The following is a 16,270-nucleotide window of genomic DNA, read 5'->3' as shown; positions in this document are numbered from 1 at the left end:
CATTTGAGATGTTCAAGCATGCAAAGAAAGCCATATGCACACTGCACTAAAAAAAGGCAATGGTTTATTTCCAAAAATACAAATAACACAAGAATTGTGAGAGGTTTTTACACATCATGGCCTGTAGGTGGCCTCAGGAACACTGAGCACTTCCGACGTCATATCATAACCCAGCTTCTTCAGGTCCTTTGTGACAATGTTGAAAGAGAGGGTCAGAAACCCTTGTGATCGCACTCGTGTCACTGAAAAGAAATGAGCAAGATACAGGGGATAATAATTATCATTATCAGAATAGCTTATTTATCCTGAGTAATTCAAATCCAAGGCAGCAACGCTGAAAGGGTTGACTAGAAGAAATATCTTGTCCTGTTTTTTTTTTTATTTTACAATTTCAATCTATAATAGCTTATGAGCACTGTATAAGTATTGATATATTGCAGTATACCGTATCTAAAGGTAGATGTCATTTATGTGGTTAAATCTTCTTCCAATATGCTACTAATGTTTTAAACAAAAGCTGATTTACAAATCAAGCAGCCAAAGTCTGAATCCCATGCCTGGTTGTGGTGTTTACAGTTTCTCAGTATATACATGTGGTATCCTAAAAATGTCTGTTAACTGGTATACCAAATTGACTCTGTATCCATGTAAACATGAGAGCATTTGTGAGTGGGCCCTGCAGTGGACTGGCACTCAGTTCAGGGCAGTTTCCTGGATAGGCACTAGCACATGGTGATCATGCACTGGATTAAAGTAGGTTATGTGTGTGTATATGCTGTATATTTTAAATTTCATTATTCATTTATACTTCTATATTATAGTAAAACCTTTTATTTATATCGTGCCTTTCCCATGCTCAAGGCGCTTCAGAGTCTTAGGGGGAAAAAAAAAAAAACCAGCAGGGTTTATGTAACCTTGGATACATATAAAAATATTCTATATTTGTACTTCTATTCTTCTGTACTCCACAAGTGTAGAAAGCCAGCTTTTTTTTTTTTTTTTTGCCATGATAGCAAACTTACCTTCTCTTCCTTCCCCCTGTGCAACAACTTTTGGGTCTGTGAACTCCGGCCGCCTCCCAAGGAACCAGCTGTGAAATGCAAAAACACAAGTGGCTGAAATCTTGGTTATGGCTTGTTCTACGCTGAGGCATTATTTGTGAAGCGCATCCTTCTAGGTAGAGTATTTCGTGAACTAAAGCTGCCAAACTCACTGAGCATTCACAGGCACCATAATGATCACTGTGTAATGCTTTCTAGCACTTCATTCCTAATTCTAGAAACATTCTGAACTATTCAGTATTTTACTGGAATTTGAATTGTGTGTTCAAATCGGCTGGAACTGTGATTGAGTTGCGTAGACTGAAACTCCAAAGTTCTGGTCACTCATCATCACTGCATCCCAAGGTGTCCCTGAACAAATCGTGACACTTCTCAGCCCTTTAACTACCTACTGTCTGTGTTCTGGGATGATGTTATATAACTCTATAGGTACTATACAGCAAAGGTGGTTACAAGGTAGTTACTGTCACATGAACAGTGAAGTTCTCACTTGGTAATGTGCTAATTAACATGGAGCACGTGATATGTTAAAGGCATTTACTTGGCTTCCTCATAGTCTGAACACTTCTCAAGTCAGCCATTCAGTTTTTTTCCCCACACTGATAGCCTCGTGTCATTAAAATTCTACAATATCAGAACCTAGCCATTGTGATCTGTAGCAAGAGTAGGGAGCAGGTTGAGGAGACCCTGAAGAGGTGGAGATATGCTCTAGAGCGGAGAGGAGAGGCATGAAGGTTAGTAGGAACAAGACAGAATACATGTGTGTAAATGAGAGGGAGGTTGGAATGATGAGGATCAGGGAGTAGAGTTGGCGAAGGTGGATGAGTTTAAATACTTGGGATCGACTGTACAGAGTAATGGGGATTGTAGAAGAGAGGTGAAAAACAGTGCAGGCAGGGTGGAATGGGTGGAGAAGAGTGTCGGGAGTAATTTGTGACAGACTGGTATCAGCAAGAGTGAAAGGGAAGGTGTACAGGACGGCAGTGAGACCAGCTATGTTATATGGGTTGGAAATGGTGGCACTGACCAAAAAACTGGAGACAGACTTAACATGTTAAGATTTGCATTTGTGTGACGAGGATGGACAGGATAAGAATTGAGTACATTAGAGGGTCAGCTCAAGTTGGACGGTTTGGAGACAAAGATTGGTTGCGTTGGTTTGGACATGTGCAGAGGAGCGATGCTGAGTATATTGGGAGAGGGATGCTAAGGATAGAGCTGCCAGGGAAGAGAAAAAGAGGAAGGCATAAGAGGAGGTTTACGGATGTGGTGAGAGAGGACATGTAGGTGGTGGGTGTGACAGAGCAAGATGCAGAAGACAGGACGATATGGAAGAAGATGATCCGCTGTGGCAACCCCTCACAGGAGCAGCTGAAAGAAGATGACGACATATCGGAACCTACCAAATGGTCACTTATTCTTCATTAACTCCTAAAAAAAAAAATCTAACCTCAGATGACATGACAGGAAAAAGTCAACATAAAGAAGCCACATGTGAAAGGTAAACTAAAGAACACCCAGAAGAAATCCAGTTTGGAATACTGTAATACAATATGGTAGAAATAGAGGGAGATGATGTAGTGGTCAAAGTCCAAAGGTCAGTGTAGCACCTTGTGGTGAAACAGGGAATGGTGAAGATCACAGAACTGTTGTCAATAGGTACGGAAGAGCTCACAGCATTACAGAAAAAGGCACTTGTGTTGCCATGTGCTGTGTGGTATTTTGTGAAGTGGTCTCCATTCTTGGTGGACATTATTGTGCACTGTTCCTGCAATTAACAGTTTAGGTGTGGTCACATTGTGAGACAGGCTGGTCAGCTGTGTGCATTGGTGTTGGTTATGATGGTAACAACTGTACCCACAGCTGGAGATTTGGTTCTAGGTGGCCAAGGTGCATGGAAGCACATCAAGACCAGGGATTCAAAAGAAAGGCTGTGGCAGACTGAATGGCCACATTGATTTGCATTAGAGCCATCATCTTCTTAGTGCAGGATTGCCACTTGTCATCACTGCCACTTGTGCCTGTAGTGGTGCCTCAAGTGTGTAATGTCAGGCTATTGTCTTTCGTGATGAAAGCAAATTTTGTCTGAGAGTGACTGATGGTTGTGTATGTATCCAGCAGAGACGTGGAGAGTAGCTACATATATAGAGTTGATGCCCACACCTCACAGGTCCCAGGCCGGGCAACATTGTGTGGGGTGCTATCAGCTACAGTGCTTAGAAGGGACATTGACTGGTGATGTTTCAGAAACATCAGCCAGCCAGTCCTGATCCTTTCCTGCATGAAACGGTAAGATATTTTCTCACTTGAAGAACACATCTGCCCACATTCCATCCAGGCAACTCAACCTCTCCCTGATCAAGAATGTATGGGGCTGGAATGGACTCCATGTCTCCCGCACCCAGCCACTGTTGATGAACCTCAACTAGTCGTGCCTCCAAGAAGAAAGGGCACGGACTGACGTTTCACAGGAGGACACCTGTCATGTGTATGACTGTTTACATTCCAGAGTGCAGGCCTGTATTGCAGCACGGGCAGGTTACACCTGGTATGAATGTGAGTAATGCTATAACATGTGACACTCTGCACTGAGTAAACCACATTGTATTACCTTGTGTGTATGATCATGTTCTTAACACTCTCAGATGACTCTCCTACCTGAATCTCAGCTTTGTTGCATGACATCTGTGGCTGTTCTTTTTCACTTTCTACTATTGTACATCCTTACTTCTGTAACCATTAAAAAGATCATTTAACCTAGGTGCTGTTAATCAAATGCACTGGTTATTTGATGATTAGTTGAAGGGCTGACAAATATAAACACAGAACCATAGCCAGATTGTGCTAACATCAAATTAATGATAAAAAAATGTTTGCAACAATCTTAAAGAAGCAACTGTTACTGCTTGTCAATCTAAGAAGAGTCATGAGATCATTTCAAAGCAGTCTCATGTCTATTGCATCTATTGCATTGCAAGTGAAGAATATGCAAGAAATTCAGCAGTTGAGCCAGACATCAGACCATATGATGTTCAAAGAACCCTGATGCTATATTCAGGGATCTATAGGCCTCTATCTGCATAGTAAATATTATAGTCCGTAACTCTACTAGAAGAAGAATGAACAAATATGGGTTTTATATAAAAATAGAAGATTAAAGGAAGGTCTTTCTCCCAAAAATCAAATGAACCACAAGTCTTCTAGAACAATGTCCTGTGAACAGATAGAACCACAGTGGAGCGGTTTAGTTTGTATGCCCAATGGCATGTTGGGAAAACTCAAAACACAGCAGAAGACCACAAGAACCTTATACCAGCTATCAGGCATGGTGGCATTGTTCTGAAGGCACAATACTTGGGCAATTCCTAATCTTTAAGTCCACCATGATTTCCTTTTTATACCAGAGTATTCTAGAAGAGCTTTACAGGGGCCTCTTTCAAATGGCTAAAGCTTGTCTGAATCTATATCATGCGAAACAACACCAATCCTTGCAACACAAGTAAATCTACAACTGAATGGCTCCAAAAGAGAAGAATTAAGGTTGTGTAGACCAGATGCTGTTGGGTAGACCTTAATAGAGCTGTGCATAAATAAAAGCCATGAAATATCCATAACGTGAAAGGTTTCATTAAGAGGAATGGATTAAATTCTTGCAATATAAAGTAGGGGCATGATAATCCTAGGCGGCACGGTGGCGCAGTGGTAGCGCTGTTGCCTCGCAGTTTGGAGACCCGGGTTCGCTTCCCGGGTCCACCCTGCGTGGAGTTTGCATGTTCTCCCCGTGTCTGCGTGGGTTTCCTCCGGGCACTCCGGTTTCCTCCCACAGTCCAAAGACATGCAGGTTAGGTGGATTGGCGATTCTAAATTGGCCCTAGTGTGTGCTTGGTGTGTTTGTGTGTGTCCTGCGGTGGGTTGGCACCCTGCCCGGGATTGGTTCCCTGCCTTGTGCCCTGTGTTGGCTGGGATTGGCTCCAGCAGACCCCCGTGACCCTGTGTTCGAATTCAGCGGGTTGGAAAATGGATGGATGGATGGATGATAATCCTATAGAAAACAATTCTAATGTTAAGTTTTTGTCACTAGACTGAATCACAGGTGACCTTACTGCACACATGGCTTCTGCATGTTGCTTTAATTTCGTATGGATAAATAATGACAACATCCGATCTGTTATATATTGTCTGTCACTTGTGGATCAGACTTGATGATTGTTACCTGTGTCTTAGTGTGTGTACCCACAGAACTTAAAAGGAATGTGCTTAATTTTTCATTAAGTTTTTTTTATTGTTATACAGCAGTCACAAGATTTGAAGAAAAAAAAAAAAAAAGTGTCAAGGCCATGTTTAGTAATGAGTGATGTTTGCAGATCCAAATAGTGATGAATGACTGGTTTGTATTAAATTGAATTTGCAGCAAAATTTAAGAGTTTTTCTCTGCATAAAAGTTTGCAAAATTGCGATGCTTCATGATCAGTTAAATCTGCGCCATTAACTCACGAGGAAAGGTGTGTAGTTCCTGTCACATACACACAGCATTCCCCCTAATATCCCCATCCCAATACCTCATTCCTATAGCTAGCAATTACTGATAAAGTGTTAGCTTGGCGTCCCATCCACTATAGCACCTGTGTCCCCAGTGTTGCTGCCCAGCTGAGCAGTCATGTAAACCAGTTAATACTTGCCAGAATTACAGATGTTACGACCGGTAACTTGGTAGGAAAAAGGGACATTGGAGCAATAACTAGTGACCTGCCACAGGACCCTCTGCCCAAAGCAGAGATACTGAGTTGCAAATAGGAAAATAGGTGCACACAGCAGCAATTGTACTCCTTGTTTTCCACCCTAAAAACATTAAAAACATTCACAATCTTTTTCTAGTGAGTTTCCCTAATTACCAGATCCACTTAAAATGAATTGTAGGACAAATTCTCAAAGCTGGATGCAGTTTCACACCTCTCTTTTTTGTAGTGTTAGGCACAAATGAATCTCACTAAACACTTTACCACAATTCTAATCAGTTTCATAATGTCTGAAAGGAAGTGTAATTAAAGTTTTTTTATTCAAAGCTACAGTTACCAATATATTCAAAATGCTGGTGCCATAATAACATAACATATTTCTAGAAACATCCCTGGAAGTGAGTTTATAGGAAACCTGATTGTGGGGTAAAGGTGCTGACTGGTAAGAGGTCAACATGTTGGTATGAATCATCTTCTGCATTTGCCTAATCTTGAACCCTTGAGCAGATGACACAATATGTAACTCAATCTCAAAAGCAATACAGTTTCAACATGGCACACTGCCAAGCATTAAGGATTGGTTATGCCACTTAGGAACAAATACCTTGTGAACTTCTGCAATCTTGATGTTGACTCTGGAACAAACAATGGAATGGTCCTCTTGTGCCTGAGGGGAAGCCATTAGCACACATTAAGGTCTATTTGTGCAGTATTAGGTTCTCACCAGCTCAACCGATTTCTTATTTCTTCACAGCAAGGTCAAATCTCTTTTATTAAGTCAAAATACACAAAGAAAAAAAAATGAAAAACAAGTGTTGTTAATCTCAAAATAATGACAACAAAACAACTTACCTTCCAGGTGTGATTGGGATGTGAACCGCTCCATATCCACGAACCACATCATTGCCAAAGACATCTGGGCCATAGACACTGACCACCACTTGTGGCCCTAAGATGGGATGCAAAGAGATCATCAGGAGAAAGTGGAGGACATGACGTCACTGGTGACTACTTACAAGACTCACTTACAGCCAAATGGGTTGGTACTCTTGAAGGTGATGTCAATTGGAAAGTTCCACACAAGGTCCTGCTGCGTCACTCTGCTCTTGGAGGTGATCTGGGATATGCCCTCCTCCAGGCCCTTAGAAATAAGAAGATTTATTTCTCAAAACACCTTGCATTCTCTTTCCCCATGGTGCTATCACCAATTTAAAAAGCATACCATTTTCAACTTGCTTAATTTAAAAAAAAATAAAAATAAAAATAAACATATTCCTACATTTTGCTGTGGAAAAGTATCATCAATACAAATCATCTATATTCTGAACCTGAATATTTCACTATAGCAGCTGTGGAGCACTGTTGGGCTCACTCACACAAATGTCTCACTGACTTGTACCAAACTAAATTTAAAGCTGTAGGTAGATAGGTAGGTAGATAGAGTGGCATGCAAAAGTTTGGGCATTCCTGCTTAAAATGTCTAGTTACTGTGAATAGTTAACTGAGCAGATGATGAACTGCTCACCAAAAGGCTTACAGTTAAAGAAGACATTTCTTTTCGACATTTTATACAAGATCAGTGTATTGTTTTTGTTTTGTACAACTGTACAATGAAAAAAGGAAAGGAGCACCATGCAAACATTTGGGCAACCCAAGATATTTAATGTCTCAAATAACTTTTACCAAGGTGTCAGACCTTAATTAGCTCATTGGGGCGATGGCTTGTTCAGTTATCATTAGGAAACCTCAGGTGACACAAATTTCAAAGCTGTATACATTCTCTGACTCCTCAAACCTTGCCCTAACAATCAGTAGCCATGGGCTCCTCTAACAGCCTAACACTCAGAAAAATAAAATAATTGAAACAAAGCAGGAGAAGGATACAAGAAGATAGCAAAGCAGTTTCAGGTAGCCATTTCATTGGTTGATAATGTTAAGAAATGGCAGTTAACAGGAAAGGTGGAGGTCAAGTTGAAAACTGGAAGACAAAGAACTGCTTGTTGGATTGCTAGAAAGGCTAATAAAAAAAACCCTGTTTGACTACAAAAGACCTTCAGGAAGATTTACCAAACTCAGGAGTGGTGGTGTACTGTTCTACTGTGCAGCAACACCTGAGCAAATATGACCTTCATGGTAGAGTCAACAGAAGAAAATCTTTCCTCCATCCTAGCCACAAAATTCAGTGCCTGAAGTTTGCAAATGAACATTTAAACAAGCCTGAAGCATTTTGGAAACAAGTCCTGTGGACTGAAGAAGTCAAAACAGAACTTTTTGGCCACAGCATGCAAAGGTATATTTGGAGAAAAAAGGAATTCCAGGAAAAGAACACCTCTCCAATTATTAAGCATGGGGGTGGACCGATCATGATTTGGGCTTGTGTTGCAGCCAGTGACACAGGAACATGTCACTGGTAGAGGGAAGAATGGATTCAAGTAAATACCAGAAAAGTTCTGGAAGCAAACAGAGGTGGACTCTACAACAAGATAATGATCTGAATCACACTTCAAAGTCTACAATGGAATACCTCAAATGGACAGTTTTGCCATGACCCTCACAGTCCCCTGACCTAAACATCATCTGAAAATCTGTGGATAGATCTCAAAAGAGCAGTGCATACAAGACAGCCCAAGAATCTTGCAGAATTAGAAGTATTTTAATAGGATGAATGGGTAAAATATCCCAAGTAAGAATTGAAAGACTCTTAACTGGCATTTACAAGCTGGGATACACGTCAAAGGGGGAGTTACGAAGTACTGACCATGTTGGGTGCGCAAACGTTTGTTTCAGGCCCACCTGTGAACGATGGAAATAAAAATGTAATCTTGCTTAAAATATCAAAGAAATGTATCATCTTTAATTTTATGCCCTTTAATGATCAGTTCATCGTCTGCTCACTTAACTATTCACAGTAACAGACATTTTAAGCAAGGGTGCCCAAACGTTTGCATGCCACTACAGACAGATAGATACTTTATTAATCATTAAGGAAATTGCAGGGTTATTGCAGCAGACAAACAAAAGGCACAAATATACATATAACAATTATGATCATAATCTTAAGTATGTTAACAAGGTAAAAATCCTCATATACCAGAATTATCTATAAGTGAACTAACAAAGTGTAGGTATTCACGAAGCGTAAAGTGATTAAAACACACACGTATCAGATACAATTTCACAGTACAGGACGCCAGGGATTAGTACAGTATATTGCACACAGCGTCACAATCTGTTAAGATGTCTGCTAGGCCAGCTCAGCTCCATTCAGCACACAAAGAACAAGACCTCCTTGGCCATGGGGTGACTCCTTATAAACAGTAACATGGTCATATTAACATCATTTATGTTTTCTGTTGAAATGCAATGCTCCTGTCAAATTCTTTATTTTCTATAGTGAAGGAATAGTTTCCATTGAGATTATTGCCTTGAATGGTAAGGTATTTTTTCTCATGTGAGAAATGCTTCAGTCCTCACAATTTATTGGCTTAGGGACTCTCCATATTGGCTGGTTGACATCACTAAAGAAGGCATACCTTTTAAAATGAAAAAAAGAAGAAAAAAAAAATAAGCTGGAAAAGGTGACAGAAAGTAGATCACCACAATCAAGACTGCAGCCCGTTTTCTGTGTTGAGATTTACATACATACATGTAGACTAATATGAAAAAGGCGATCACAACGTTATTTGTTTAAAAGATGTCAGATGTCCAGCCAGCACTTTTATTTGAGGATGTCTTCTGTCTCCGAGGTGCCTCCAGGGTCAAGGATGGAATAAATCCCTTTGAAAGACGGATTAAAGGTATTTGTTTTTTGCATCAAATCTGCATTCAGAGTTACTTTATTCTGCTTTGTCAAGTCATAAGGAAAGACCTTCCTGTTTAAGAAAGTTTAGTGGGCACTGCAGTAACATTGATGACGAGTATATGGTTTATGGTCTGTTATGTGTGTGTTTTTTTGGGGTGTGGGCGTATTACAATACTTGGGGTGTTGAAAAGAAAAGGACAGATTAGACTATAAGCTCATATGTTAAGTGTTAAAAATAGTGGGGTCTGACTTTATGAAATGAACATGATCTTAAGTTTCTAATCATTAGGCATGGTTCATGTTATATTTGTCACATGCAGACTCATACAGGAATATAAGATGCAATGTTTTTTCATGCTGTGATTTTGATCATTTAATACTACTTATTCTGACAGGGGTTACAGACAAACTAATGAGCTTCATTTTAGCGACTTTGGATCAAACAATTTAAAAATAAAAGTTTCCTTAATAAAAAGAAACAACATTTGCACCTCCTAGTTTAGACCTGGTTTAAATCGACAGCATTATAAAACCATGATCAGACGTAGATTGGAGTCCAGTTCACAGAGATCCCCTTTCTAACCTGTGTAATCTAATTATAGGGGGGTGGAGGGCCCAAAATACTGGATGCAATATCATCTCAAGGCTCTCTAACAATACTAGTCATAATATAATTGTTATTGGGTTTAATTTTAAGGTTTTCATTTCAAGTTTGGGTTTTGAGGGGCATCTAGAAATACCTGATAATGTTAAAGAGGCATATTCATATGGTTATGTTTAAGAGGCATGTTCATAAACTTATGTTTTTGAATTCAATGTAACTAAACGGTCAAATTCTTTCTGTTCTTTACTGGATAAAAAGGCAAAGAAAACACTGTGTGTACTTAATTCCTTAAACGTGATATAATGTTACAACTCAAGGCACCTGGGTTGAAATCCCATCCGAGTCCAACGTTTGTGTTGAGTCTGCACATTTTCTGTATGTCTAAACGGCTTTTCTCCTGGTACAAGTACTGGCGTTCAAGCTAAAGTTGGTTCGTTCATTGTACCTGCTGCTGCCAGCAAAGGTCCCTTCTTCTCAGCAAGCAAAGGCCCCTTCTTCCCAGCACTCAGTATTAAATTGGCCTATGAAATTGACTGTAAGGATTCGTTTATATAATGATACATTTAGTCAAAAGTGGTACTTTAGTTAAATTTTAGGCTAATTATTTTCCTCCAGCAGTTGTATTTGGCACTTTTACAGCAACGATTATTAAAAGAAATTAAATGCTTTAAGGTAAGAAGTGGAAATAGGCAAATGCCCTCAGCCCCTAAAATGATCACCCACTCACCGACACTGGGCTCCAATCATGGCCGTACACAAAGCAGTATTTACAGTAGAGGTCATCAAACTCTGGCAGCTGCGAGAAAAACAGAAACATCAGCCCGTGGCAAATCTGAACATCTTGGACAGTGACCACACCCCCTATAAATAACTACGCAAAATATACGGAACTAGGAAAAAGTCGAGGGTACAGCGTAAAACAACGGTACGCGTATGACGGAAAGCCGCCATTCTCAGCTGTTATACTACTCACATTCGCACTCTCGATCTGTCCATTAACCAACAGTAAAAACACTGAGGGAGACACCGCCGCCATCGTGTTGACTGAAGCCTAGCAACACAACGAGACGCTAATGACGTATTTCCTGCCAAGGCGGCACGGGAGTGTGTCAAAATAAAAGCTTAATTTCGAGCGACGTGTACATCGATTTCAAACTAGAAACTTGGAAAGGCGAAATAAATCAACCTTGTCACTAAAATTAGCAGTTTTAAGGCTAATTTGATTTTATCAGTGTTTATTTTGTATAGCAATCGACAATGATAAATAACCTCTTCCGGTTTCCTCACTGGATCGCCGTCTTGTGGCGCCAAAGAACCACTATGAGGGAAGCAAGACTGCGGTACTGGGGTGAACCGTGCGGTATCGCGTAAGCGGGGACTGTTAGATCCCAGAATATGACAGTTAATTTAAACAACTTCTGGCAAGTAAAACTGCATGTGGTTGGGTAAGAGCCACGCTCTTAATGGAATGTAGTAATTATTTATTACCCTGTCCTGCAAGTGTAAAAACCGAACATCTTGTTCAGATATTGGGCTGCCAATAAATTAACATTTTTCTTTCAATTTGCATTACGTCGGACATTCCACTGGCCAGCCGTCAAAAGGGATTCTCAAACTGGCAATCAAAATCTGTTTGGCAGAGCTAACCGTTCTTTTAACAACTTTACACATTTAACTTTTTTTTTAATTGCCATCCATTATCAAGGACACTTAATCCAGTTAAAGTCTTGCAGCGAGAGTCTATTCTGGCAGCATGAGGCGCAGGACAAGGACCAACCCCGGACGAGATGCCAGTCCATCTCAAGACACCCCGACACACACACACACACACATTCACACTCATTCACCGTTGGTAAGTTAACTTAAAAACCAACATCTTTAGATGCAGAAGGAAAACCAATGCAGAAAACATGCAAACTACATGGAAGTAACCTGGCTGCCATTCAAATCCAGGACTTTATTTTCTAAATTACATATTATAAATAACTATAGGCCTATTTGATTGAATAACTATATTTGATCAGAATATTGTATGCCATTTTTACTAGCTTAAATAATATTATATATTGTAGCTTATAGCATATTCCATATAAGGAAGTATTGCTGCAATTATGTCAAATTGAGCAAATACACACAATCATGGTAAAAATACAACTCAACCTCTATGATGCACCAATGATTTTCCATGTTTTATTTACCTCTCAAGTGGATTACCATGGTTTTCTTTAAAATATTTTTCTGCACAAAGTACTAACATATTACTACAAATTACAAAATAAAAACAACAAAATACAGCAGCTTGACTTGGACCAAACTCAATGAACACATTCATTCTTACTCACTCACTGGACTGCTCCAACGTCCTGCGTTCTACCACAGTGTTACTTAAATTAATTTAAACCCTATGGTTCTGCAAAACCTTATAGGTGTTCTGTGAGCCATCAGTCATAGAGCTGTAACTGCTGGAAAAAATGGCAGCAATCAACAAAGAGCCTGAATTTGACACAACACTGACTGCATCTCTCATCACACTGATCTGAGCTCACGCAAACACTGTCTGTCATGATAGTTACTAAACTCTCTGTCGTATGATGCCGGCAGTGTTGCATTTGTCATTGTTCATCTGTTTGTGTTTATTAAATAAAGTGAACATATAAATATTAATGTTTATTTTTTTATTTACCAATATGAGTAAACATCTCAAGTTTGATTTCTTATTTTATTAACATTACATGCAGATGTTTGCTGGTATCAGCAAGATCAGATTTAAAAAAAAATTGTGATGATCAGAGATCAGAAATAATTATATTTCTCTCAAAAAAAGCTGTGACTTTATGCAGTTCTTTAAAGATACACATTGGAACCTGAAGATATGTTACTTTGCAGACATACTTAGTTTAACTTTAAAAGTTTAACTTATCATTTCAGGAAACACATAAACAGTATTTAATAGTTCTAAAAGAAAATCGAAGGCCAGGAGAAGAAAATTAAACTTTGGATACAAAGAATTGAAAATAATTTCAATGATAAGTTCAAAAATTCACTGACCAAATGGTAGAAAAGACAAATGAAGATTACAATTTTAACCAGCTAAAACTTAGTGTGATCATTTATAAAATGTCATTAGTTAAATTTAAAGATTATTTTCCTGAAAGTCATATCTCAAGAGAAATGTTTCTTTTGTGACTTCTGGAACCATTTAATCTCAATGAACAAGTAAAGAGTAACCACAAATTTCCGATTTATTTTTCTTGAGACATTATGTTAAAGAATTTGAAGTCTAGGTTGCTTCTTGATAGGTAAAAAAATCATATTGAATGTGGACTTTTAAGTCAATGAGCATTTCATATCCCACTCCATTTTGCTTCTGCATGCTTTTGTAAAAGTAGATTTTTGACTGCCACGCCAATGAAAACAAATGATCAAAATAGGATAATACCATATGACACCTACATTAAGGCTACATTTTATAACATTATATTGATGATTTGTGTCATTATGTATTTTTCATTTTTATTTATATTTCATGCCTGAAACATTTTTTTTTATTTCATCATTTTTCATTAGTACTGTATATACTGTATTTGCATTTATTTATATTTTCTTTATTACAAATATTTCTCACATAACTGATTATTTTGTAATTTCTTTTTTTATTTTATAGGGGTTCTGTGAATCAGATTTTTTGTGTAGGGCTCTGCAGTCCCAAAAAGTTTACGAAACACTGCTCTATTAAATCATCTACAAAACTCTTACTGTCTTCTAAATTTAGTACGTTTAGTAGTAATTCCTGAGATACTTTAAAAGCTCTAACACCTCACTTCTGTTGACCTGTAGCTGAACACTCCAGACACCTTTTAACTCTTAACCAATGACAGTAACTCTCCAGGCCTGTCTGTTAGGCTTCATCTGACATAAGAAGGTCCCACGCTTAAGGAGTGATCAAAAGTTTTCATTCCGACACATTAAAAGAAATATCAGTAAGAGTTATACTTTACAACATAATCCCCCATAAGCACTAAGACTGCGTCCTCACTACTGCTTTAAAACAATGCTTTTAAACGAAAGTGATCACCATTAACACTAGTATTTTCATATAATTTACAAAAGTGTTGGTGAATACAAAAAAAAACAGTGCTGCTTTTGGACTGATGATGGGGTGGAATTTTTATTCAGAGTAACAAAAAGAGTATTAAACAAATAAATGGCTAAGAAAATGTAATAAGTAGGATCCATTTAGAGAAGGGCAATGTAATAGGCTCAAACAAATCTAAGGACGATACAGTCTGCATTTTCAAAGCTAACTGTTTTCACCCATTCACACTGCAGTGCTGAGTCAGCATTTCAGAAGTATACATCTCTGTAGAGCATTTTCAAAAGTCTCCGTTTTTGTTTGCGGGGGTGAAAAACACTGGGGTAGTGTGTTTGAAAGACAAAACCAGAGAGAAATCTCTGCATTTTCTGAAACAAAAATATAGTAGTGTGGATGTAGCCTAAGAAGAGAATGAGGATCGGGGATCAAAATAAACATCTAGTCAATGTCCATAGAAATCAGAAGCTAGGCAAGTCATATTAAGAATGTAAATGCAAAAATTCACAAATCTTAAAAACAACGATCAAACATTTTCAAAAAGATCAGGAAGTAATTGCTGACCATCCTTACTGTTGTGAACCCTCTGGCTGTCTGTTTTTTACTAATTGATTACATAAATACATACTTTTTCTTGGTGGGAAGAAGGTTTTGAAAGTGACAGAATGTTTAATATGCAGTAACTTTTTAGCATGCAGGGTTGCTATTGTATTGATATCTTGAAACCAACAAAATTCACTAAAAAAGGAAAAAAGAGAGCACTTTAGCTGTACAAGTCACCTAAAGACCATTGCAGATAAGCACACCCTCAGAGTACATGCTACCTATTTGGTTTTGCCCACCCCTCTATCACGTGACCAATGCTTATTAGCTTTGCCTAGCAACACAGGTAAATGGGCGGGGTTAGGGTAAGCTGTTCCTGAAGGCAGGGGCCCATAGTTGGAGTTCAGGCCCAGACAAGATGCCATTTCTCATTTTCATTTTATACAAGTGCTTAAAGCTGCACCCCACGTCTTTTTTTCCTTAATTTACCAAGTCAAGCCAATTTCCTGAATCAAGTCAGTTCATATTTCAGTAAAGAAAATTGTTCATCATTTCACAACCTGAGCTCAGGAATTAAGAATGAGACATACTGTTGTGCCAGCATTCAGAATGTGACCTTAAAGTTGTCCGTGCCTTATATATCATATTTACATCTCTCCTGAATGTCCACCATCTCTCTTTTGTTCTCCTTCCTTGCTTTGACAATGGTGACCTTGTTTTGTTTTTAGAGAGGAAAGTCCAGGAGATGAAAAAATAGTCATCATAATAGCCAAGGTCAAAACCAGAAAGACAGAAACTAGAGACAGAATCCAAAACACTAAAACAAAAAACAAAAAAAAAACCTCACACTTAGAGACCCAGCAAAATGTCAAAATCCTAAACAGTAAACAAGCAAGACACACAGTAGTTTTTTAGAGAATATCCACAGTCTTAGACACCCTGAAGTGCTCAATGTCAACCTTTATAGTGCTGCCATGTTGATGTTCCACGTTGCACACTTGCAGTTGTTCAAGCATAGCAACCAGGGTACAAAAATTAAACAAGACTCCACAAAATGGCAGCACCCACTAAAAATGAAATAAAGCACCATAATAAAAAAGATGTTTAAAATTATAAACTAATTAAAAAAAAACACCAAACATAAAAACAATGACATCTCCTATCAGCTCTTTTGGATATTCAGTTTAAGCTCTGGAGCACAATTCATTTCAATTAATTTCAGTTTATTATCATCATACCTTACAGTGCAACTAAAGTTATTTGTTACTCATCCCACCTGTGCAGAAACATACAGTAAACGGTACAAAGACACAACAGACACAATCAAATAAACCAATAAATAGCAAAAATATCAATACATATGCAGCATTATCAAACTAAAGATAAATAAATCATTACATTTCAGTATAATAATAAGGAATGCAGCATTCACAT

General features: G+C 38.4%; 1 protein-coding gene across 2 annotated transcripts; it reads right to left on the bottom strand.

The window, feature by feature from the left end:
* Positions 1–49: 49 nt before the first annotated feature.
* On the bottom strand, positions 50–11,273 carry b9d1 (B9 protein domain 1). 2 transcript variants are annotated; one of them, XM_028813788.2, is made up of 7 exons: positions 11,177–11,273; positions 10,931–10,999; positions 6,827–6,938; positions 6,650–6,746; positions 6,402–6,464; positions 1,023–1,090; positions 50–242 (listed from the first exon to the last, which is right to left on the bottom strand). In XM_028813788.2, exons 1-7 carry the CDS (start codon positions 11,237–11,239, stop codon positions 115–117), a joined length of 600 nt encoding a protein of 199 aa, XP_028669621.1. In that variant the 5' UTR covers positions 11,240–11,273; the 3' UTR covers positions 50–114. The 2 variants fall into 2 exon arrangements, with proteins under 2 accessions (XP_028669621.1, XP_051790082.1); XM_051934122.1 differs by lacking the exon at positions 1,023–1,090.
* Between the last annotated feature and the right edge of the window lie 4,997 nt (positions 11,274–16,270).

The sequence above is a fragment of the Erpetoichthys calabaricus genome, chromosome 11 (genome assembly GCF_900747795.2).
Source record: "Erpetoichthys calabaricus chromosome 11, fErpCal1.3, whole genome shotgun sequence".
NCBI classification, from domain to species: Eukaryota; Metazoa; Chordata; class Cladistia; order Polypteriformes; family Polypteridae; genus Erpetoichthys; species Erpetoichthys calabaricus.
Note: the sequence above shows the minus strand (reverse complement) of the source record. Positions and strands in the feature narration are given on the sequence as shown.